This window comes from Phoca vitulina, unplaced genomic scaffold (genome assembly GCF_004348235.1).
Source record: "Phoca vitulina isolate PV1807 unplaced genomic scaffold, GSC_HSeal_1.0 scaffold10, whole genome shotgun sequence".
Lineage (NCBI taxonomy): Eukaryota > Metazoa > Chordata > Mammalia > Carnivora > Phocidae > Phoca > Phoca vitulina.
In genome coordinates this window covers 40,805,308-40,830,701 of record NW_022589713.1, presented here as the reverse complement: position 1 = coordinate 40,830,701, position 25,394 = coordinate 40,805,308, and the positions used below count along the sequence as shown (strand labels likewise).

The 25,394-nt window shown below is 46.7% G+C and overlaps 1 protein-coding gene across 3 annotated transcripts in view; it reads left to right on the top strand.

Annotated features, from left to right (window-relative positions):
- Nucleotides 1–25,394, top strand: part of OSBPL10 (oxysterol binding protein like 10) — a 307,285-nt gene that overhangs the window by 259,132 nt on the left and 22,759 nt on the right. For all 3 annotated transcript variants that reach the window (XM_032408850.1, XM_032408852.1, XM_032408851.1), the window contains exon 7: nucleotides 8,873–9,022. In XM_032408850.1, the coding sequence (XP_032264741.1) occupies nucleotides 8,873–9,022 (150 nt within the window). The remainder of the gene's footprint in view (nucleotides 1–8,872; nucleotides 9,023–25,394) is intronic.

Below are 25,394 nucleotides of genomic sequence, written 5' to 3'. Positions count from 1 at the left end.
TTCTTTCTCCCGGATCCCAGAGGTGGCTTCCAGGTCCAGATCAACCCGGAGCGCTAAGTAGCCAGCCCGAATAATCAGTGTTCTCTACTGAGAGAGATCTGGCATTCCAGTTCCAATGGGAAAGCAGATGTGCAGTTGCATAAATCCAGTCGATGAGTGCCAGATGGGGTGCCTACAGGGAGCTAAGGAATTCCTTGTTAGGATGGAGGTACCACCTCTTGCTGCTGCAAAGCGTGGTTGAAATAAGTCTCCAAGGAGGAGGTGGAGCTTACGGGTTCCCCCCAGGGCCGGGGGGGAAAAAAAAGATCTGTGCACTCCTCAAGCAGGTTACCAGCTTGTCAAATGCAGACACCAGGTCTTAAGCATCCTTCTATCTTCAATAACTAATGGGGGTGTTCGAGGCAGTCGGGGTGATGGTAACTCTTGCAACTCGGGTGCCTGCTCCCCATTCAGCCCATCTGCAGGAGGTCTTTTATGTCTTAAACCATTGCGTTTCCTCATACCAGAACCTAGGGAGGCTGGAATGGGCCTGGCACGAGTTTCGTCCCTCCCTTTCCTGGGTCTTCCAGAGAGCTCAGGTAGCTGCGATGGCAGCCCACTGCTCATGCGCACTCTGCTTTGTTGCCCTTGCTGCTTGGTATTTGTCTCCTGTGGTTCTCCGATCTGCATGTGGCCCGTGGCTGAGATTTGTTTTGGAATTTCTATGGATCCCTTCCGGGGGCAGCCCTAGGTTCTAGAAGTACTGCTCCCTCATGGGCAGGGCCATGGGCTCTGTGGGGGACCCGGACCTTTACAGCCCCAGAGCCCTCTGGGTCCTTGTTGCGGGGGATGACCTGGCAAAGGAGCTTGAGCAGCATCACCCAGCTTCTGGAGGGCTGGCTCGGAGGATGCGGGTGCTGTAGCAGAGGCTTCTAGATCACCGTGCCCACCGGTGCCCCCAGGCCCCAGTGGGTCAGCCACGGGCTCCCGAGTGCAGTGGCTGCTTACTGGGCTTGACCCGGGGACCCAGCTCCGGGCTCAGCGCTCTCTGTGCTTTGTCTTCTGTAGGCCCGTGAGCGGCCGCCTGAGGTGTGGGTAGTCCCGTCACCATTTCAGAGATGAGCAGACGGAGCCTGAAAGGTGGAAGGTAGTGGACTCAGGATTTATATCGGGGCCATCTCTCCGGCTTCGCTGCCTCCCAGAGCTGTGGCGATTATGTTCTCGGCTTCCCTGCCCTCGTCCTTTTCCTTCTCGAGCCTTTGACCCTGGTGCTCACAAGCTGTCCGTGGGCCTTGGAAATGGGCCTGTGCTGCTCGCGTGGCTCGGGGCTCACAAGCTGTCCGTGGGCTTGGAAATGGGCCTGTGCTGCTTGCGTGGCTCGGGCCATGTGGACTGGCGCCCCACAACCCAGCGCGGCCTTGCTGTCACCCCAGGCTTGGCGAGCTCTTGGCTGGGCCGGTAACTCAGTGCTGGACTGGGTTGCAAAGCGCCCAACTTCTGCTGACTGAGATCGTGTCATAAAAGCACGCGACACAGCGCTTGGCTCTTGGGCGTTCTCGTCGCGCGTGTGCCCTTCCCGCTGTTCCCGGTGGCCGCTGGGGCTGGAGGAGCCGAGGCGTGGTGTGTGGCCTCGGGATGCCTGCACGTGGTCGCCAGGACGGTCACTGGCATGCTTGCTTCCGGTGCCCCAGCTGCGAGATAATCGCCTCCCCCTTCACAGCTGCGGCTGCTTCCTTACGTGGTGGTGTGTGGTTTGGTTTTTTGTTTCTTTGTACTTTTAAAGGTTCGCTTTGCACCCTTCCCAATTCCTTTCTTTTTCACTTTCATTTAAAAATAGTTTCCGAGCAGCTACATGGAAATGAGAAAAGGGCCGATGTTTGCGATGAACGCTTTTCGCCGGTATTTTTTAAAGGAACACCTGTTGCATCCTCTTGGCATAATCGTGCCTGATCATGCTGGCTGACGATGAATGTCCCCCCCCCCCCGCCCCCCCCACGCATCCTCTCCCCCTCCCCAGAAGTGACTTCCTTCTACTTTCCAGGCTGTGTTTTATTGAAAATGAACCTTTCTGCAGGTCGGCCCCTTTGCTCAGGAAGAGCATCTGTCCTTCCAGTCTGTGCGAGCCAAGTGTGGCAAATGTGTGTGTATGTGTGGTTAGAGCCAGAAAGCCAGCGCGTCCCCTGGGAGGCGGCAGAAGGATTGTGATGTCAGTGGCAACCAACTCAGCATCTCCAAAACGGCAGCTGGGACCAGCCTGCTGTGTAGACGTGCTTGTACTTGAACCTGTTAAGGATCAGAGCCAACTCGTCCGTCGGGTTCCCCCTCCTCGCACAGTGGCCTCATCGTACCTACCTCTGAATGGCAGGATAAGGTCCCCTAATTACAGTGGTGGCCTTCAAGGCACAGTTGGTCACCTGGCTTTGGATGTGGCTCCACATAGAAGATCGTACATGGGAGGAGCCTAGCCTTCAGCAGCCGCCCTGCGTCAGGGCCAAGGGGCGTCAGGTGTACAAGACATCATCTGAAGATGTATGTCTGACATCAAGCTCTTTGGCATGACTTCTGACCAGAGGAGAGTGTCCGTCCATTCAACTGAGAGACCCTCCGCTCAGCAAAGATGGCCTGCTTTTTGGGAATTGGAGATAGGCACAAAAGAGACTCTGCCGGGGAAGAAATCCCACCTGTGCTGAGTGTGGGAAGGACAGTAGGTCATTAGGAGCAGCCACTTTACATTCATATGACAAAACTGTATGTGTGTGCCCTTGGGGGAAATAGTTTTTCTAAGCATGTGATAGTGCCTTGCACTTGATAGTCATGCGATATAATTGTCTTATTGTAGAATGAGGGACAAAAATGCCAGGTGAATTTGCTGGACTGCTGGCCATCTTTGTATGCCCTGCGCTATACTGATGGTATTGACTTGTGTATGAAGTTGGCTTGGGTCTTCGAATACGACTGTGCCGGTTTTCCTCACCTTGTACTGTTAGATTGGACTTCTGAGTATGTGAAATATTACTAATGTGAACATACGCAATGAGGATCAAGGAACGATTATGATAATTTGGTTGAATATGTTATAAATATCAAGATAAGAAAAATGACTAGAGATAAAAGGGACTTAATACTTGGTTTTGTGGATTCCATAAAGGTCATCCACACCAGTAATGCCTTTATCATTAGAACAAAAATTAGTTTCAGTAGTTGGTCCCTGGGCACTTGTACCTCTTAGACATGCAGACCCCCGGGCTTGTCTTCCAGTATTCACTGTATTTATCTCCTTTCTCTTCCATTTACCTACTCTCCCAACCTCTCTGCCACTCTAGCCTCTAATCCCTTGTTTCAACTTGCCATTCCTATTTTTTCTAGAACTTCTCATTTTCCAGCAAACCACTGTCTGTTGACTCTTTACCCCCCCAGTGAACAGAGGCGTACTTGTGCTGGTGGCCAGTGTTGCATGTTGTGCATCGTTGTGGAAGTGAGAGGTAGGGTCCGAAGGAGGACACCTCATTGCCCGGTTGCTCCTTTGCTCTGCTACTGTCCCTCATGACATTTCTCTCATTTGAGGGTGGATATCTGAGGGTGGTGCTTTGGGTCTTTGCCCCCACCTTCCGGCTTTCTGTGACCCTCAGAATATCAGATACTCTTTCTGACATGGCTGGGTTTTCCCCTTTCTCCCATAAAGACGATATCTGGACAATGCTCGGGTCTTCGGTGTGACTCAGTTCGTCCCGTGCCTCCATGCCGAGGTACAGCGTGTGGGGAGAGATGCCAGGCTCTCAAAACACTGGGCGTCAGTGTGCTTGCTGACGGAGTAGAATTTGATGTTCAGTCTCTAGCTGCCTTTATTTTCTATCCTTGGTCAAGTAGACTTTTCGGATAGCTGCAGATTGCTTGAACTCAGTTTTCTGTTGAAGAGATTATCTACTTAATGAATGCCTATTCTAGAACACTTATTTGGGCAAAAGATGGCAGTAGGTGCCCATCTTAATCTTCGCTAGAGTAGACCCCTCATACCTGCATGTCTGTGATTTAAGGGCTCTAGCATGGCCTTACTCCCTGTTCAACGGGAAAAAGTCTTCTTTCAAGGTCGGGTCATGTAGCCACCTAACCTTCTCTCATAATGCCTCAAATCTAAGGATTCAGCCCTTTGAGTTAAGACGCTAAAGTTATTAGGCATTTACAAATAAAGAGGACATTAATAGATCAAACTGCTTGTGTCGGCCTCAGCTGTCTCTGAGGGCCAGTGAAGAAAGGAGGAGAGACGGTGGTGAAGAAAGAAGGCTGGGTTGCATGCACTTATCTCAGGAAGGGGGGGAGGGGGAGTAGGTGCGGGTGCAGGGGTGGAGCGGGGCCAGTGACAGGGAAATGAACGGGCCTGGAAGATGAATGTCTCTTTCATGGTTTTTCCTGGAACTGACCCAAACTGTAGTTCAGTTACATGTGTGTATTGAATAAAATGGATTGGAATTTCTGTCTTGTTTGGAATTTGTATTTGTATTGCAGAATTAAGATTTGTGTTAAAAAGAAGATGTGGAAGCAAAGTTCAGTGTTTCCCTTGCACCGTCTAACCTGAGTCATGATTTTGCTTCTGGCTTTGGCCCCCGGCCGGTGCCTCACAGATGTGCTGCCCTGAACCAGGGAAGAAGTAGAGGTCTGTGGTTAAAGGCAGGAGCACGTCTGCAGATGCTGGGACTGTCTGACTAGAACACATTCCATCCTGAGAGCCCATCTCTCTTACGTGGTCTCAGACCCTTTGGTCCTTGAGAGGCCCAGGGTCAGCCCAGGGACAGATCTTCTTCCAAGAATCCAAGGAGAGCGTGGGCCTCCTCTCCAGAAAATGCCCAGACACACAATTTTTGTATCAAATATGAAGGGTAGTGGTAGTACCTTTAGGGGGGTGTCCATAGTGCCCAGATTCAGAACCCGTGCTCTGGGGCACAAGTCCTTGTTGTGGACACACGGAGGAGTGTCCCTAAGCCCCAGCCTGCCATGAAGCTTTTTCCTGTCCATCAAATGTACTTGTCCTTACCCCTATTTGCTCATAGGTATGAGTCACTTGATTTTTAGTAGCACCATATGCCCTGAGGTGCTCATGTGGTAGAAATATTGACTTATAATTTTTGTTTTTATTAAAAACCTCATTTTTCCAAGGCCTGCTTCTCTTTAAAACATATTCTGATTCCATCTTCAAGTTGGCATAGCTTTTTTATGGCTGGGCTGGCTCATTTGCAGAGATCTCTGGGGGATGGGGGAATTTGATGATTCTTGCTTAGTAAGTCGTGTGAACTTTCTCAGCATTTATAAAACCATTTCTCATTTTCCGTTTTCTTCTGAGATCAAGAAACACTGTTCTGCCACCTTGGAGCACCTCAAGGCAGTGGTCACAGCTTTACAAGCAGAAATCCAGAGGGATTGGAGGGTTTGGGGCATGCAGGGGCCCCCAGGAGAGAAGTAGAGCGCTGCGAGTGGGAGGGTGAGGATCTGGAAGGGGCACATGGGCCTGATTATGGAATATAGATCCTGTGACCTTATTGATGTTTTGGATTTCACAGCAGACCAGCAGAATCGACAAACTCTTGACCCTAACAGGGAATGAGTTTTTCTGCCCTTAAAAGGCCAACAAAGCCTTGTTCTTCAAATTCTGAGTTTCTTGCAGCGTCAGTTAATAGTGGGTGCTTTGTGGATGCTGATGGAGCTGTCTTTATGTTGTCAGTTGACCTCTTTCTCACGGGGTTGACCAGTTCAATCCTTCTGTCTTCTCTCCTCTTGCCCTCCTTTTTGACCCACAATGGAGGGTGGTCTCATCTTTCTGCAAAAGACTGAGTTCCAGTGTGGGTGGAATTAGGGGTGTCCTCTAAGACATTCACTAACAACGTGATGAATGAAACCACCTTTGTTTTTTTCTTTTTTTAAGATTTTATATATTTGAGAGAGAGAGAGAGCATGAGCAGGGGGAGGGGCAGCAGGAGAGGGAGAAGCAGACTCCCTGCTGAGCAGGGAGCCTGACGACACAGGACTCGCTAGATCCCAGGACCCCGAGATCATGACCTGAGCCAAAGTCAGACGCCCAACCGACTGAGCCACCCAGGTGCCCCCCTCCCTTTTTTAACCCTGATTATTCACTTGAGTTTGGGTAGGAGGGGTTTTTGCAAATGATACTGTAAGAAGAAGGGCACATTCTCAGAAGCTCTGGGAGAGAGAAATACTGCGATCCTTGATTATGCTTAGCCAGTTTGCTGGGGACCCAAGCCAGTGATGTGTGTTGGGCTCCTCCCGGCCTTTCTTCCGCTGGCAGGACTTCAGGCCCTCACGAGCTCTGGCCTCCGGTCACCTTGGAGTGAGTCAGCTTCTGGGGTCCGTGCACCAGCTTTAATTCTCTCTGCTCGAGCCAGCATCTCTGAGAGGCATCACCAGACACAGAGGAAATGTAATGTTGGATCGAAGAGGAAGACCTGGGGAGGTTTGGGTGCACACTGATGTGTGTACTTAGTATCACGTGGCAGGATCTTGCAGAAAGACTTCCTGGCTACCCGAAGTCCGGGACAAGCTGGGTTTAATTTCCAAGTGAGGCAGACAGCAGGAGGAAGTGTGGTCCTGGGGGGTTCTGTAAACATGTTGCAGCAGGTGTGACAGTTGAGTGGGGAGGATGGAGATTTCCCTGTGTGCTGCTGTGTGGACAAATGGGAAATCATGTTTTCAGAAGAAAGGGTCGTTCTGCTTCATAAAGCTTATGGCAGCCTCACTTGAGCAATTGATTTGTTTAGTCTGCTTTCGGTACTCGGTGAGAACAACTAATTTCAAGCAGGAATAATTGCACTCAAGATGGCGGCTCCCTTTCCTGTGGAGACGGCCAAGGACTTTGCACGCCACCATCCCCTCTTCCCCCAGTGTGGGTGAATGCTGATAGCTTGATTTGTTTTTGATTGTCCTTTTTCCTTCCAAAGCAAGATGCCCAGGGCATTGTCCTCTCCTCCCCCCGCTGCCCACCCCTGCATTGAGGGGAAGTCTACTAACACAGAGTCCTACCCACCAGGTCACTACAAAAGAAGTGGTAAGAGCAGCACCTTTGCCATTGGAAGGGACTGGGTCTGAGCTTTCTTACTTTGGTGGTGTCTGGTTGGAACTATAAACTCCCAGTGAAATGAGACCACCATACTCTTCAACACTGAAATCCAGAGGAGGGAGAAGGAAGAGTCAGGAGGGACAGGTTGGTGGGAAGATGACCCTGCTATTCCTAGCTTTTCAGCCATTCCGGCTCAGTGGCCTTGGTAGCAGCACTGATACACGGCAGGTGGGTGTCGAAGAGGTGAAGCTGGAGGAGAGGCAGGGTGGCCTTCACAGCCCCTCCTTCTCCAGCGTCCCAGCACAGAATCAGGGTAGTCCACTCCCCCAATCCAGATTCATCTGGTGAGTCTCCCAAGGAGCAGGATGGGGTTCAGATCCTCAGTTATTTCAGTGTATCCTGGCAACACAATTTTCTAATGATGTCAAACAACACACATTACGATGAGACTGGAAATGAGGCACACAATGGGGGAACACGCAACTCTTGGCTGGGGGGGAGCCTACTCCTGTGGGCTTCACTGAGGTCTTCCCAACTATCTCTCCAGAATTGGGGTTATTCAGAGGTGATTGAGAATAATTTGAGAAGTATGTCCGTGGTGAATGTCTATCTCGGTGGAAATTTTTAAATGCCCACCCCAGGGAAGAAGAGCATCTTATTTTCTCTGCAGAGTGTTGGTAAGGAATGGCCAGCATGTGTATATTAGGCTGGTCAGTCACAACCACCTTAATCACTAAAATAACCTTGGGGTGTTGGAAGTTGTAAGTACCTTTAGATAAAATGAGATGATTCTGCCTAATGGGGTTTATAAATCACTAGTTTTTGCATAGACATATGGGCAAGTCTGTATCCTTTTCGTATTAATACCTCGAGCTCCTGCATTTCTGTATATCAAGTTCATTGGTCTGACCTGTCATTGGTAATTAGAAACCATTGTGTAATGTTTTTGCAGAGTGCTTGGGCTTACCTGTAAATAAGTACCATAAGAACACAGGTAAATGTGGAGTGGGGAATAGGGTTACTTCTTTCAGTAGAATCCCAAGGACGACGTTACATGATAGCCAGAGTTCTTGATACTGGGGTTTTGGAAAATGCTGTGCTCCATAATCCCTCTTGTACATTCTGCTCATTAACTTGCTTGTTAACGATGTAATTGGAAAAATCAGAATCAAGCAATTGAATTAATAAACTTGCATTGAGGAAAGCAGGGTCTGTTGGCTAGCATGAGTTTCAGCATTATAAAATTTCTGTGTTTTTCCTTAAATTTTTATTTTTGTCTCCCTTCCTAAATTAATGCCAGCTCTGAGACTTTTTTTACGCTTGCTGTAGTGATATTAATTGATGTGAGTAGAAAGAGTCTCAGAGTAAATCTTCTCATAACCAAGGTAATTTCAGTCTGTCCTGGGGGTATCTGACTTTTGCTTATTAACAGAAAAGTTTACATTAGATATAAAGTGTTCCGGGTTGTGTAAATTAAAAGGAAGATATTGTATGGGAATAGTCCAGGTAAGGGAGCTCATACCCATATAGTTTTTTGAAGAGCGGGAAACTTTTTTTTTTGTTGGGGGAAGTCCTTAGGCCAGAAAGTTCACTAATAGGGGATGATGAGGAAAATGAATGGGCATGCACAATAGCTAAAGCATCCCAAAAAGGGCCTACACCCCGAAAGAGTCCTCTTTCACCCTGTGGCTAATAGGCCTGGCTTCCAGAGAAACTCTTTATGGGGCAGGATTGGGCCCCTTCCATCATTGCTAAGTGTATGGGTCCCTACGCTGTGCTTCTAACTTCTGCTGGACCAGCTGGTGATTTTTATCAATGATCTAATTTTAGCCAAACTCAGGCCCTGAACTGGTTTTGTCCGAAGATGAAAAAAGTGACACTGAAGATAAGGAAGAGACAGAATTGGGCGTCATGGAGGATCAACGGAGTATAATTCTCCATCTCATTTCACAGCTCAAACTAGGAATGGATTTGACCAAGGTAGGTTGGCATGTCCCACTGGGTGTGCAGCCAATGGCTTGGGTTCTGTCTCCCCTCCCCCCCCCCCCCCCCCCCAAGCCTCCTCTCCTCACATTCTCTTCACCGTGCTGAGACTGGGGAAGGAGAGTGGGAAAAAGGCCAGAATGGCACTCGAGCATGGATATTCCAAGGGATAATTTGAAAGGATGTTTTTACGTAAATGCCCCTCTCAGCATAAGCGTCACATTTGACCCTCTAGAGAAGCTGCTAGTCTAGCATCAGAAGCAGCACAGGAGATGATAGGGAAAATTCAAGATAAGATTTCTTTGTTTCCTGCTGTGTTCTAGAGAAGACTGAAGATGTAGAGACAGATGAGGCATATTGGCATTTCTCTCCCAGAGAGAAAAACGGGAGGAAGGAAAATGGCGGCCCCGGGAGTGATGCCACTGCGTGCCTGGCCACAACCTGCTGCCAGTTGGTATTAGCTTTAACAGCTAGTCCCCAAAGGGCAGCCTTGTTGGGAACTCAGATCCCATTACCCACCTGCAAGGAAACAGACCTGCTATTTGGTGGAAGTGCAGCTGACTCTTCCTGGGGGGCAGCATCCAGAGAACCCGATGTCCTGACTATTGAAGGTGAGTTGTTGGGCCCATAGAGATCCTCCCTCACCCTGAGCGGCGGCTTCATTCTGGAGGCAAGCAGAGAAAGCAATTTTGTATGTAGCTGAAGGGTTGTATGGTGGCATTGGGGGACGGTGCCCACCTGGTTACATTTCTAGCCAGATACTGAATCCTGATGCCTCCCTGGAAGGGTGTGGTGAGATTAAAGGGAGCAAGCAGGGCCCCAGTCCCGTGCTGGACTCGTAATAGGCGCGACATCACTCTTAACCTTACCAAACGCTTCCTGTGTGATGAGACTGTGTGGTGTGGTAGAGGGACGACTACTTGGGAGAGACCCCGTGGGGAGGGTGTGCTGGGGAATGGAGGTTCTAGAACCTAAAGGCCAGCCAGAAAAATGTGGACATGCTTGAGATGGTCCACGCCACTGAAGGCACCCCCTGTGGAAGCCGCCTTGAGGGTGGTTGGGTTGTATGGCTGCCGTGACAGGTCTGGAGACCACAGGTTCACCTCAGACTGTGCCAGAGGCCAAGAGAACCTGGCGGGGAGGGGCGGGTGTGAGAGATTCTTTGAAGAGGAAGATGACAAGATGGTGACTGACCTCTTACGGGGGACTGAGGAGTTGGGAGCCTCAAAGAAGACAGAAAAGCCTTTTCCGCAGAATGTTTTCTGTGTTTGAATGTGAGCGTGTCTGATATTCTGGGAGACTGTGGCACTTTAAAGAAAATGGTGGCCCCATGCTGGGGAGGCCTGACCTCAGAAGGTTTCCTGCCTTCACCACTCTCTGCCCTCTGCTTGGATCTGTTCACCACACCCTGAAGACCCGCTTTGTGTTATCTTGCCTAATTCCCTTCATTTCAGCCTTCTAGCTCTAGAATGGTCCTGTCCTTTTTGCTAGAGGAATCATTTAAGCGCTTGCCTTTTTATTTATATGTTTATTTTAAAGATTTATTTATTTATTTTAGAGAGCGAGAGAGAGAGAGAGAGAGAGAGAGAGCAGGGGAGGGGAGAGGCAGAGGTAGAGGGAAAGAGTCTCAAGTACACTTCCCACTGAGTGTAGAGCCCGATGTAGGGCTCAATCCCACGACCCTGAGATCATGACCTGAGCTAAAATCAAGAGTCGGATGTTTAACCGACTGAGCGACCCAGGCGCCCCTAAATGCTTGCCTTTTTAAAAGCCACTTATTTTTTATTCTTGTGGGTTCGTGGACACTTCAGATAGAGCTTGAGTTAAGATCCGGTGGAAGGAATGTGGGTAATAATATGTGCTAGTATGATCTAAAACCACATTTCCAAACTGTGGGTCATGACCCATTTAGTAGGTTGTAAAACCAATGTGTGGGTCAGATGATCATTTCTAAAAAATGAAGTAAAACCCAATGGAAAATCTCAGTGTGTACTGCTGATAAAATTTTTATTTCAGTTCTGTTGATGCATGTGTACTGGGTCACAATGTAAAACATATTCTCGTTGCGGATCGTATTAAAAAATATTTGTGAAACATTGATGTAGAATCATGAATGACATAGGAGAGAGAATGTCAGAGGCACTGAAATTGTCCAGGTCAGGTGTGGAGGAACACAATAAAATACCGAGAGGGCTCTATTACGCAGGTTGAATGTCTTGGAGACCTCACATTATGGCTCTCTTGTTTTAAAATAAATCCTAGGAACCGTGCATCTCCTGTTATTATTTTGTTAGGATATAATTGCTTTGCCTTTTGGGAGCCACGGTCTATTCTTAAAAGAGCAACTGTTACGTTTATCCAATACTCAGTTGGCTCTTTGAAAGGAAAGCTTTTCTAGTCTGTAGTTCATTAACTTATTTACTGGGAAGAAGCTATTATTCGAAAACCAAGGGAAGAGTTAATGAGCTGAAATGCTTGTGAGAGGAAGAGGTAAACCTTCTGTTGCATCATAGAAAGGTTGATGAAAGTCTCTTTGCTTACTGTCTCCTTTTCTCTTCTTGGCGTTTGCCCATATCATGGTGTTAAGCTTGTGCCAGATTGGCAGTGTATGAACTTAGCCCGGTTACAACATCTGATGAGCAGGCACCCTGGGTATTCTTTGACTGAAGAATGGAGCTCTGGTCACTCTCCATGAAACAAGTCTACCGCCCCATCTTTGAGGAGGTGGCCGGTATTGACGCATCCACAAGTCACCAGCATGGCTGGGCGTCCAATGCAACATTTTGCCTGAGTTGATTAACTGTGGTCACCAGACAGGGCCAGTTCCATGGGCGTGTGACTAGTGGAGTCACACAGCCCCCCGTGTTCAGAGGCTCCCATGCTTGATAGAATGTTCTACTGTTGCTCTCTTGAAATTCTTTTTTTTTTTTTTTAACTCATTTATTTACCTGAGAGAGCGTGAGCACGAGCTGGGGAGGGAGATGGGCAGAGGGAGAAACAGACTCCCTGCTGAGCAGGGAGCCCAACACAGGGCTCGACCGTAGGACCCTGGGATCATGACCCGAGCCGAAGGCAGACGCTTAACTGACCAAGCCACCCAGGCGCCCTCTCTTGAAATTCTTAATAACTTTGAATAAGGGGATTTTCATTTTCATTTTTCACTTTGCCCCCACAAAATATGCAGCTGGTCCTCCCACTAAAAGCACCCCTGGCTGCCCTCCTCCCTCAGCTATGCTTCTGCAACCCCAAGTTGCTGGTGAATACCTCCGCTGGATGACCTGCTCCATTTCCACAAATTGTGGGTAGCCTAGAAAGGAAAAGGAGAGAGAAAGAAGGAACCACAGAAAGATGGTGGGCCACAGAAGGCCTCTTTGAGGAGGTACCATTTAGGTTGAGGCCGAAGGATGATGGGCAGTAGTGGAAGGAGCAAGAGGGCATTCCTGGCAGAAGGAACAGCATGGGCAAAGCTGGAGAGCACAAGGCAGTGTGACTGGAGTCCCGCGTGTGCTGACGGGTGGCACGCTTGAACCGGACCTGGAGTGGGTAGTGGTGTCAGATCCTGTGGACCCTTGTGGGTCACATGAAGGAGGGCGAACTTGATCCTGAGGGCAACAAGAAAGCTTTGGAGGGTTTGATGTAGGTGAGAAACACGAAGAGGAGGTGCTGTGCTCCGCCTGGCCTCCAGGGAGCGGGGCCACAGAATGCCGGGTGGAGCTAGGAGGTCTGTGACCTTCTTAACCTGCTCTCCAGGGATATAAAAGACGACCACGAGTAATGCATACGTTCACATACTTATGGAGCTGCACGCACACCTGCCGGATAGTGTTCTAGACACTGGGAGTGCACCAGTGAACAAAACCTCCAGCATCCACACCCTCCCGGAGCTCGTGGGATGACGGAAGGAGGCAGACAGTACATGAGAGAGGAGAGTCCAGAGCTGAGAACAGTGCAAAGAAGCAGAGCCTGGCGGGAGGGTGAAAGGTGAAGTGCAGGGGAGGGGGACAGGCCCTCTTTGAGGCGCTGCTCAGGATGGATGCTCCCGGCCACCATTGGACCAGAGACAAGGTTCAGATGAGGGGTTCAGCCAGGTGACTGTGCAGTGGAGGCGTCCAAGGGCCCTTGTTTGGCGTTTTGAGGGTGAGCAGGGATGACTCAAGAATGAACTGGGTGGGTTGATGGGAAATGGAGTTGGCAGGACAGAAGTGGGGGGGGTACTCCTAGGACACTGTAAGGACTTGGGATATTACTCTGAGTGACGTGGCGGCCACTGGAGAGTTTTGAGCAAAAAACACAGTGGCCCTTCTTGTAAAGGATTATTTTGCCTCTCGTGGAAGGTAAACTGGGGTGCAGGTGAGTGGGCTGCAGGCAATGGGGGGAAGGGTGAGAGATGAAGAGATGATGGCAGAGTGACAGTGGCAGAGTTCGGATGTCCCCACAGGATATGGGTGTCCTGATTACGTATGGATTGGATGTGGAGCGTAAGGGAAAGGGGTGAGGAGTGACTCTGGGATTCTGACCTGAGCCACTGGAAGACTAAACACTAGATTCAGCCACATTTGTTTCTGTGACCTATTGCTGAGGAATTAACCACCTCAAATGTCGTGGCTTTGAATAGCCATTTTGTTTGTTCTCAGCTGTGCAGTCTGGGCGGGGCTCGACTGGGCGGTCCTGCTGTCGGTCTTGTCCATGGTCACTCGCGGGTCTCTGGTCCGCTGGTGGGTCGGTGGGGGGCTGGACGTGGCTGAGGCAGCTGGGCCCCTCTCTCTCTCCATGAAGTCTTAGGATCTCTATCTGTGTATCCTTCCCACATGGTCTGTCCAGCTGGGGAGGCAGGCATCTTACAGGGTGTCTCCAAGTTCCCATGAGGACAAGAGTGAAGCGGAGAAGTGTTTTTAAAACTTAGGCTCCAGAGTGGTACAGTGTCACTTGCTCTGTATTGATTAAAACAAGTGTGCTCTGCAGGAGCTGGGGTTCATTAGAGGCCACCAGTGCCCCAGACGGCCACCGCCCTTACGGAGAAGGGAAAGACCATGGGAAGAGCAGGCTGGGGGCTATCACAAATTCATCATGGATCTCTTAGGTCTGAGGCGGCTGTTCGTTAGGTGTCCAGGTAGGGAGGGTGTGGAGGCAGTTGGTATAGAGTCTGAGGGGTATGAATGAGGTTCAGGTACAAGGTTGAGAACCAACAAGGAACAGAGGGTGTTTGAAGCCAGGAGATGGGAATGAGTTCCTCTGGGGAGTGAGTGGAGATGTAGGGCATGGAGAATGAGAGGAGCTGGATTATGGCAGAGTTGAAGTTCACCCAGTTTGTACCCAAGCGGGAGAAAGTGGCAGAGCAGCAGGGCAAGGGGGGGTGCGGCAGGGATCAGAGGGGGTAAGTGTAAGGTGGGGCTGTGGACTCCACGCCCGTGTGGTGGGAAACGAGGCTGCGAGGAGGTGGGGGACAGAACAGGGTCAACAGGCTGTCGTTCTTGGTGGGGCTGGGATGAGGCAGAGTGAGGTGGGACCTCAGGGGGACTGGGTGGAGAGTGGCATGCTTGGAACTGAGATTATGGAGGACGGTGGTAGTTATGGGTAGCAAGGTGACCCACATGGATTCCTCGGGGGGGGGGGGGGGGTTAGCCTAAACTCCAATTTTATGGGATCAGGTGAGAGGGAGATCTTCTAGAACAGTGGATTTCGTGTTGTTCCAGATGGCGCAGCTGATTCCACAGAGTAGGTGGGAGTTTTGGGGATAGAGATTGTGGTTAAAACTAGTACAAGACAAAGGGAGCAGGGATCGGGCTCTCCTCACATGAGGAGTTCCCTGACCCTGAAGGTACACAGTGCCTATCCCATTGTTACCCAAAACGGGGTTCCCCTCTTGGTGAGTGTCAAGCCAAAAGACACAACCAAGCCAAAGAATAGGAAAAAAGAAGGATTTTACTTGCCGCAAATAAAGAACACCAGGGATCTTTCCCAAAGCAGTGTCTCCCTGAACAATGAAATTGGGGCAGTTTTAAGCTAAGGGGGGCATACACATTCACGAAGGGACTTGCACAGTGGTGAAGACAGTGGGATTGGGGCAGAAGTCCCCTTAGGTGACAGAGTTTAGTTCAAAGTCAGGAGGGCGGACAGGGTCATCATCACCAAATCTCTGGCTCCTCTTGGGCTGGCATCTGAGTGCTCAGAGGACTTTAGATCCCACAAAGAGAACTCAAGAATGTGCGTCCAGTCCACCTCTACCTCTGAACCTGCCCTGGGAGTTTTACCACTGATTTATCATCTCCGATAAGGCTATCTCCTTGCCTGAGAGTGGCCGTTCTTACCTTCTTTCACAAGGTGGCAGGGTTGGGGGGGAGGGCGCCTCAGATGACCTTTCTTATGTCAAGAAAGCTAGGTCTCCCTCTTTCTTTTCCCAGGGAACCCTAACTCTTTCTGCAATTAGTAATTACATAAGACAAGATTCTCACTTTGCGAGAGAGGCTTGCCGAGAGAATTCGTAAATTTCTACGATTCCTAAAGAATCACTTGAATGGTTACGGTAGCACTATTTGTAAAACCAGGTGGAGATCCCGTGCATGGTTGGGGTTTGTTGACCCCACAAATCCCGCTACAGCAAACAGCCGTGTCCTCACCCGCGGGCTTGAGGAAGAGAACGCTGTCCTTCCCTGTGTACTCTTGACTGGCCGCATAACCTTCCAAGTTGCTACATGGTCTTGGACGTCCTCAGCAACTAGTGGTGATGGGTCCTGTGTGTCTCTGCGGCTTCTTGATCCTGGCACGAGGTCGCAGACATCTTGGGCATACGAGTTTTCTCCTTTGATGGTTTTAGTAGGCTAAATTTCCAGGTTTAGTCATGGTATGCCAAAGATCGGTGTTGCTGGATTCAGCTCCTCCTCCCAAGGGGAAAGTTTTTATGAGGAAGGTCAGAAGAACCAGGGTAAACCCTGGAAATGAACCCCCACAAGCACAACTGTGGGTACACAGTGTCCCGTTCTCCCAAGTATTGTGTCTGCTTCCCTTCCCGATGCCTTTGGCTCTTCTCTCCAAATCTTGTTGTTGTTGCTGTTGTTGTTGTTGTTGTTGTTGTTGTTGTTGTTGTTTTAAGATTTTATTTATTTATTTGAGAAAGAGAGAGAGAACACAAGCCCCACGGGTAGGAGGTGGGGAGGCAGAGGGAGAAGCAGGATCCCCGCTGAGCAGGGAGCCCGACGTGGGGCTCGAGCCCAGGACCCTGGGACCATGATCTGAGCCGAAGGCAGACATTTTACCGACTGAACCACCCAGGCGCCCCTCCAAAGCTTGTTTTTAATATACTGTCAAGTAAAGCCCACTCCTTCTCCTGAAATGCTTGCCTTTTAGTAGAAAACCCAGTAGTAACCTGGCTTCCTGAAGCTTGTCTGGATGCATCTATATTGTGGAGGGGCCGGTGTGTGTCATTCCCATCCTCCCTCCCTGTGCTGTTGGCAGGAGCTCTTCAATCCTGCTTTTCCAGGGAGATTCCCAGTGAGTGATGGTGCATCTTCGGGCCTGGGGGCAGTGAGGGATCCAGCCTAGGCCTCAACCGAGCAGAATTGGTTCACATTCCAGCTCTCTACTTATGTAGCCTTTCTGGGCCCCCGTTTTCTCATCTGTAAAATGGAATTGTCCTATCTGCTGACAGGGCATTCAGAAGACCAAACAAGATAATGTGGAGCCCAAAGCACTGAGCCTGGCTTGAGTTCTACATCTCGTTTAAGTTTGAAACATTCATGCCTTCTTACCACACTTTCCTTGTTTTATACAACTATTTCTCCTTTTTCTCAAATAATCTAGTATTTACAGACACACCAGAGGTGGTCCCAGGGGTTGCTCTGGTCATTGAGATTTACTTTTAGTCTTCAGCTTTGTCACTGAAAAATTTTTGACAGGTTCGTGTCTGATCTAGCCTGTTCTTAGCTTGCCCGAGTCTCCAGGTGAAGATGCAGATCCCTGATGATAACAGCCACCAGCCTCATGAGCACGTACTGTGTGGGCACAGGGCTGATTCTGCATGCATTTAATACTCACAAAACCCCTACAGGGTTGCTATTACTTTCCCTGTTTTACAGCAGAGGAATTGAGTCTTAGAGAGATGAGCCTGCCCAAGTACACAAGGCCGTAGCCGCCAAGAGATGAATGTCAGCCCTCAGCTTTGCTTCCCTTCTGCAAGCCCACATCTGGGACTCTGAGGGAACCCGGGAGTTGATTTTCACAGCTGTAGCTCTCTTTATGTAGTACACATCTTCTTGGAAGAAGTGACATCTTATTTCAGACTCTTTCCACCCAACAAAAGTTTCAGTGAATGCCTTTCATGATGTTCCAAGCACTGTGAAGTCATGTGAAGGGGGCTGGCACCTTTTTTTTTTTAAAGATTTTATTTATTAGAGAGCAGCGAGAGAGAGCACAAGCGGGAGGAGGGGCAGACTCCCCGCGGAGCAGGGAGCCTGACGCAGGACTCCATCCCGCGACCCTGGGATCATGACCTGAGCCGAAGGCAGCTGCTTAATGGACTGAGCCACCCAGGCACCCCGGAAGCTGGCATTTAAAGAAAGCCAGGGGAGCATCCTGTTGGCTAAGGAAAGAACCCTTTGGCAGCTGGATTATCTACCTTTTATTTTGTAAGGTTGGAGTTTGTGTACTTCCCCTGGTTTCCTTAAAGGAAACCAGTCTCGGTGGATGGTTTCAGCCTCTCTGTGCCGCCTCCTTGGCCCTGGGTGGGTCCGCCCGTCTCAGGACAGAGTTCTAGAGATGATTCTCAGGGTTGTTAAGTTAACGGATGTTTCTTTGGAGAAAATTGCACCTGCTCTTGGCCTTTCTTTGCAGAAGCCTGCTGTGTTCCCTGTTTCGGGGGAAGAGACTCTGACTCTTTCTTTGGACCTTCTCATTGTCTTGGTGGGTGATTGATTATTTCAAAGTTCTAAGAGCCCAACCTGGAGATTAGTTACTTCTAGAATGATGCAACTTTAAATGTAATTAATTGTTCTCTGAGTCCCGAATGCAGATCTTCTTCTTTTTTTTTTTTTCTTTCCCCAAAGTAGTTCATTGTCTTAATTATGTTAATGGGAGAAAAGGCAGCCCTTATTGATGGCTCAATCAATCTGCAGTAGGGATCCCAGCCATTTGGATGCTGTTGGTCTGCATGGCTGGGCCATCACTCATGTCCCCATTGGAGGCAGACAGCCCAATTAGCATTCGCCACTTCTTGGCTCTGTGTCCCCAGTGTCCACTGCCCACGGAACAGATGATGAAGTGACTTATTTGCAAAGGCACGCACACACACGCACAAAAGGCAGGGAGATCGTATGAGAGAGAGAAATCTGCTTTAGTGAAAAGCATGTTATCTTGCCTGAAATGTTCAGGGTGCTGGTTTTGAAAGGCATTGATCTGATATTCCTCACAAACACCAACAAGACAGACCCGACAAGGGATGAAAGAAGAAATCGTCCTTCCACTCCCAATCTATACTCCTCCGTCTCTCCGGGTATCCCACTTTTTCCAGCTCTGACAAAGCCGAAGTCTCATTTTCAAGTGTAGAATATATATCCAAGGGGCGCCTGGGTGGCTCAGTCGTTAAGCATCTGCCTTCGGCTCAGGTCATGATCCCAGGGTCCTGGGATCGAGCCCCGCATCGGGCTCCCTGCTCAGTGGGAAGCCTGCTCTCCCTCTCCCACTCCCCCTGCTTGTGTTCCCTCTCTCGCTGTATCTCTCTCTGTCAAATAAATAAATAAAAATCTTAAAAAAAAAAAAAAAGAATATATATCCAAGTGGGTTGGACTTGCTGGTGGCCGTGAGAGCACATTCCCTGGGTCTGCAGTTTGGGGAGGGTGGCTTTGAAAATTGATGAGTTCTCAGGTATCACATCCCTAGAAGAGCCTTCTTTCTTCTCCCTCCACCTTTTTATTTTGCGCATTTTCCAATCTGTGGTAGAGCTACAAGAATAGTACAGTGAACTGCCCTGTAGCCTTCACCAGTATTTGCCAGTTGTTCACATTATGCTGCTTTGCTTTTCTTCTCCCTTCTGTCCTCTCTCCCACTCTGTCTACTTCTCTCTCCCTCTCCTCTTGCTCTGCGGCCACACAGACGCACCTTCATATATGCGTGTATGTCTGGTTCTGGAGGAACCGTTTCCGAGTACGTTGCAGACATGTTCGTTCTCCCTTGCATTGGTCAGTGTGCATTTCCTGACGACAGGGATATTGTCCCACACGACACACTTGACACACTCGGGAAATGTAATGTTGACACAATACTATTTCATATGTGGCCTGCAGTAAAAATTTCTCAAACTGTCCCAGTAATGCTCTTATTTTTAATTTTTTTTTAAATTTTGGGTCTTTTTTTTTTTCCAACTTTAAAAAAAATTTTTTATTGTTATGTTAATCACCATACATTACCTCATTAGTTTTTGATATACTGTTCCATGATTCATTGTTTGTGCATAACAACCAGTGCTCCATGCAGAGCGTGCCCTCCTTAATACCCATCACCAGGCTAGCCCATCCTCCCACCCCCCTCCCCTCTAGAACCCTCAGTTTGTTTTTCAGAGTCCATAGTTTCTCATGGTTCGTCTCCCCCTCCGATTTCCCCCCCTTCATTCTTCCCCTCCTGCTATCTTCTTCTTTTTCTTTTTTTTTTTTTAACATATATTGCATTATTTGTTTCAGAGTTACAGATCTGTGATTCAACAGTCTTACAAATTCACAGCGCTCACCACAGCACATACCCTCCCCAATGTCCATCACCCAGCCATCCCATCCCTCCCACCGCCCCCCTCCAGCAACCCTCAGTTTGTTTCCTGAGATTAAGAATTCCTCATATCAGTGAGGTCATATGATACATGTCTTTCTCTGATTGACTTATTTCGCTCAGCATAATACCCTCCAGTTCTATCCACGTCATTGCAAATGGCAAGACCTCATTCTTTTTGATGGCTGCACAATATTCCATTGTATATATATACCACATCTTCTTTATCCATTCATCTGTTGATGGACATCTTGGCTCTTTCCACAGTTTGGCTATTGTGGACATTGGTGCTATAAACATCGGGGTGCACGTACCCCATCAGATCCCTACATTTGTATCTTTGTGGTAAATACCCAGTAGTGCAATTGCTGGATCATTTGGTAGCTCTATTTTCAACTTTTTGAGGCACCTCCATACTGTTTTCCAGAGTGGTTGCACCAGCTTGCATTCCCACCAACAGTGTAGGAGGGTTCCCCTTTCTCTGCATCCCTGCCAACATCTGTCGTTTCCTGACTTGTTAATTTTAGCCATTCTGACTGGTGTGAGGTGGTATCTCATTGAGGTTTTGATTTGGATTTCCCTGATGCCAAGCGATGTTGAGCACTTTTTCATGTGTCTGTTGGCCATTTGGATGTCTTCTTTGGAAAAATGTCTGTTCATGTCTTCTGCCCATTTCTTGATTGGATCATTTGTTCTTTGGGTGTTGAGTTAGATAAGTTCTTTATAGATTTTGGATACTAGCCCTTTATCTGATATGTCATTTGCAAATATCTTCTCCCATTCTGTCGGTTGTCTTTTGGTTTTGTTGACTGTTTCCTTTGCTTTGCAAAAGCTTTTTATCTTGATGAAGTCCCAATAGTTCATTTTTGCCCTTGCTTCCCTTGCCTTTGGCGATGTTTCTAGGAAGAAGTTGCTGCGGCTAAGGTCGAAGAGGTTGCTGCCTGTGTTCTCCTTTAGGATTTTGATGGACTCCTGTCTCACATTGAGGTCTTTCAACCATTTGGAGTCTATTTTTGTGTGTGGTGTAAGGAAATGGTCCAGTTTCATTCTTCTGCATGTGGCTGTCCAATTTTCCCAACACCATTTGTTGAAGAGACTGTCTTTTTTCCATTGGACATTCTTTCCTGCTTTGTCAAAGATTAGTTGACCATATAGTTGAGGGTCCATTTCTGGGCTCTCTATTCTGTTCCATTGATCTATGTGTCTGTTTTTGTGCCAGTACCATACTGTCTTGATGATGACAGCTTTGTAATAGAGCTGGAAGTCTGGAATTGTGATGCCGCCAGCTTTGCTTTTCTTTTTCAACATTCCTCTGGCTATGCGGGGTCTTTTCTGGTTCCATACAAATTTTAGGATTATTTGTTCCATTTCTTTGAAGAAAGTAGATGGTATTTTGATGGGGATTGCATTGAATGTGTAGATTGCTCTAGGTAGGATTGACATCTTCACAATATTTGTTCTTCCAATCCATGAGCATGGAACATTTTTCCATTTCTTTGTGTCTTCCTCAATTTCTTTCATGAGTATTTTATAGTTTTTGAGTACAGATCCTTTGCCTCTTTGGTTAGATTTATTCCTAGGTATCTTATGGTTTTGGGTGCAATTGTAAATGGGATCGACTCCTTAATTTCTCTTTCTTCTGACTTGTTGTTGGTGTATAGGAATGCCACTGACTTCTGTGCATTGATTTTATATCCTGCCACTTGACTGAATTCCTGTATGAGTTCTAGCAGTTTTGGGGTGGAGTCTTTGGGTTTTTCCACATAAAGTATCATATCATCTGCAAAGAGTGAGAGTTTGACTTCTTCTTTGCCAATTTGGATGCCTTTGATTTCTTTTTGTTGTCTGATTGCTGTGGCTAGGACTTCCAATACTATGTTGAATAGCAGTGGTGATAGTGGACATCCCTGCCACGTTCCTGACCTTAGGGGGAAAGCTCTCAGTTTTTCCCCATTGAGAATGATATTCGCTGTAGGTTATAGATGGCTTTTATGATATTGAGGTATGTACCCTCTATGCCTATACTCTGAAGAGTTTTGATCAAGAAAGGATGCTGTACTTTGTCAAATGCTTTTTCTGCATCTATTGAGAGGATCATATGATTCTTGTTCTTTCTTTTATTGATGTATTGTATCACGTTGATTGATTTGTGGATGTTGAACCAACCTTGCAGCCCAGGGATAAATCCCACTTGGTCGTGGTGAATAATCCTTTTAATGTACTGTTGGATCCTATTGGCTAGCATTTTGGTGAGAATTTTTGCATCCATGTTCATCAAGGATATTGGTCAGTAATTCTCCTTTTTGATGGGGTCTTTGTCTGGTTTTGGAATCAAGGTAATGGTGGCCTCATAAAACGAGTTTGGAAGTTTTCCTTCCATTTCTATTTTTTGGAACAGTTTCAGAAGAATAGGTATTAATTCTTCTTGAAATGTTTGGTAGAATTCCTCTGGGAAGCCATCTGGCCCTGGGCTTTTGTTTGTTGGGAGATTTTTTGATGACTGCTTCAATTTCCTTAGTGGTTATAGGTCTGTTCAGGTTTTCTATTTCTTCCTGCTTCACTTTGGTAGTTGATACATCTCTAGGAATCCATCCATTTCTTCCAGGTTATCTAATTTGCTGGCATATAGTTGCTCATAATATGTTCTTATAATTGTATTTCTTTGGTGTTGGTTGTGATCTCTCCTCTTTCATTCATGATTTTGTTGATTTGGGTCGTTTCTCTCTTCTTTTTGATAAGTCTGGCCAGGGGTTTATCAATCTTGTTAATTCTTTCAAAGAACCAGCTTCTAGTTTCGTTGATCTGTTCTACTGTTCTTTTGGTTTCTATTTCATTGATTTCTGCTCTGATCTTTATTATTTCTCTTCTCCTGCTGGGTTTAGGCTTTATTTGCTGTTCTCTCTCCAGCTCCTTTAGGTGTAGGTTTAGGTTGTGTATTTGAGACCTTTCTTGTTTCTTGAGAAAGGCTTGAATTGCTATATACTTTCCTCTTAGGACTGCCTTTGCTGCATCCCAAAGATTTTGAACAGTTGTGTTTACATTTTCATCGGTTTCCATGAATTTTTTAAATTCTTCTTTAATTTCCTGGTTGACCCATTCATTCTTTAGTAGGATGCTCTTTAGCCTCCATGTATTTGAGTTCTTTCCGACTTTCCTCTTGTGATTGAGTTCTAGTTTCAAAGCATTGTGGTCTGAAAATATGCAGGGAATGATCCCAATCTTTTGGTACCAGTTGAGACCTGATTTGTGACCTAGGATGTGATCTATTCTGGAGAATGTTCCATGGGCACTAGAGAAGAATTTGTATTCCCTTGCTTTGGGATGGAATGTTCTGAATATGTCTGTGAAGTCCATTTGGTCCAGTGTGTCATTTAAAGTCTTTATTTCCTTGTTGATCTTTTGCTTAGGTGATCTGTCCATTTCAGTCAGGGGAGTGTTAAAGTCCCCCACTATTATTGTATTGTTTTCAATGTGTTTCTTTGCTTTTGTTATTAATTGCCTTATATAATTGGCTGCTCCCATGTTAGGGGCATAGATATTTACAATTGTTAGATCTTCTTGTTGGATAGACCCTTTAAGTAGGATATAGTGTCCTTCCTCATCTCTTATGACAGCCTTTGGTTTAAAACCTATTTTGTCTGATATAAGGATTGCCACCCCAGCTTTCTTTTGGTGTCCATTAGCATGGTAAATGGTTTTCCACCCCCTCACTTTCAATCTGGGGGTGTCTTTGGGTCAAAAATGAGTCTCTTGCAGACAGCATATCGATGGATCTTGTTTTTTAATCCAATGTGATAGCCTGTGTCTTTTGATTGGGGCATTTAGCCCATTTACATTCAGGGTAACTATTGAAAGATAGGAATTTAGTGCCATTGTATTGCCTGTAAGGTGACTGTTACTGTATATGGTCTGTGTTCCTTTCTGGTCTATGTTGCTTTTAGGCTCTCTCTTTGCTTAGAGGACCCCTTTCAATATTTCTTGTAGGGCTGGTTTCGTGTTTGCAAATTCCTTCAGTTTTTGTTTGTCCTGGAAGCTTTTTATCTCTCCTTCTATTTTCAATGACAGCCTAGCTGGATATAGTATTCTTGGCTGCATATTTTTCTCATTTAGTGCTCTGAATATGTCCTGCCAGTCCTTTCTGGCCTGCCAGATCTCTGTGGATAGGTCTGTTGCCAATCTAATGTTTCTACCATTGTAGGTTACATATCTCTTCTCCCGAGCTGCTTTCAGGATTTTCTCTTTGTCTCTGAGACTTGTAAGTTTTACTATTAGATGTTGGGGTGTTGACCTATTTTTATTGATTTTGAAGGGGGTTCTCTGTGCCTCCTCGATTTTGATGCCTTTTTCCTTCCCCAAATTAGGGAAGTTCTCTGCTATAATTTGCTCCAATATACCTTCTGCCCCTCTCTCTCTTTCTTCTTCTGGGATCCCAATTATTCTAATGTTGTTTCATCTTATGGTATCGCTTATCTCTCGAATTCTGCCCTCGTGATCCAGTAGTTGTTTATCTCTCTTTTTCTCAGCTTCTTTATTTTCCATCATTTTGGTCTTCTATCTCACTGATTCTTTCTTCTGCCTCATTTATCCTAGCAGTTAGTGCCCCCATTTTTGATTGCACCTCATTAATAGCCTTTTTGATTTCTACTTGGTTAGATTTTAGTTCTTTTATTTCTCCAGAGAGGGTTTCTCTAATAACTTCCATGCTTTTTTCAGGCCCAGCTAGTATCTTTAAAATCATGATTCTGAACTCTAGGTCCGACATCGTACTAATGTCCATATTGAGTAGGTCCCTGGCAGTCTGTACTACCTCTTGTTCTTTTTGTTGAGGTGATTTTTTCCATCTTGTCATTTTGTCCAGAGGAGAATAGATGAATGAGAGAACAAAATGCTAACAGGGTAACAATGTTCCCAAAAAATATACTCTAAACAAATCAGAAAAGACCTGAAACTGGGGGGAAAGAAAGGGAAAGAAAGAAAAAAGAAAAAGAAAAAAAAAAGAAAAGGATAAAAACAAACAAAACCAGAACAAAACAAAAAAAACGAGAATATGATCCAATATGATCAGGCTGGTGCATGGATCAGTGCCACACACTAGATTTTGGGTGTATTTTCGTCTGTTAGAAGAAAGTGCCTCCCAAAATTTTAAAGAAAGAAAAACTTATATATGTATAAAAATAAGGGTTGATACAATGAAGGGATGGAATATGACTGTAAAGATGAAAATTATAAAAAATTTTATAAAAGGAATTGATAAGAAGTTGTTTGAAAAAAGAAAGAAGAGGATTTAAAAAGAAAGAAAAAAAAAAGGGAGAGAATGTGATCAGGTAGGAGACTAGAACAAAGCCATACACTAGAGATTTAGGGTATATTTTGATCTGTTAGAAGAAACTGTATCTCAAAATTTTAAAGAGAGTACAACTTATATATATGCCAAAAACAAGGGTAACTACTATGAAGGGATAGAATATGACTCTAGAAATGAAAAATAAAAATGTTTTTTAAAAAAGGGATTGATAAGATGTTGGTTGAAAAAGGGAAAAAGAATAATTCAAAAAAAAAGTTAAAAAAAATTAACTTTGAAAGACTAAAGAATCATGGTAAAAAAGCCATGAATTCTATG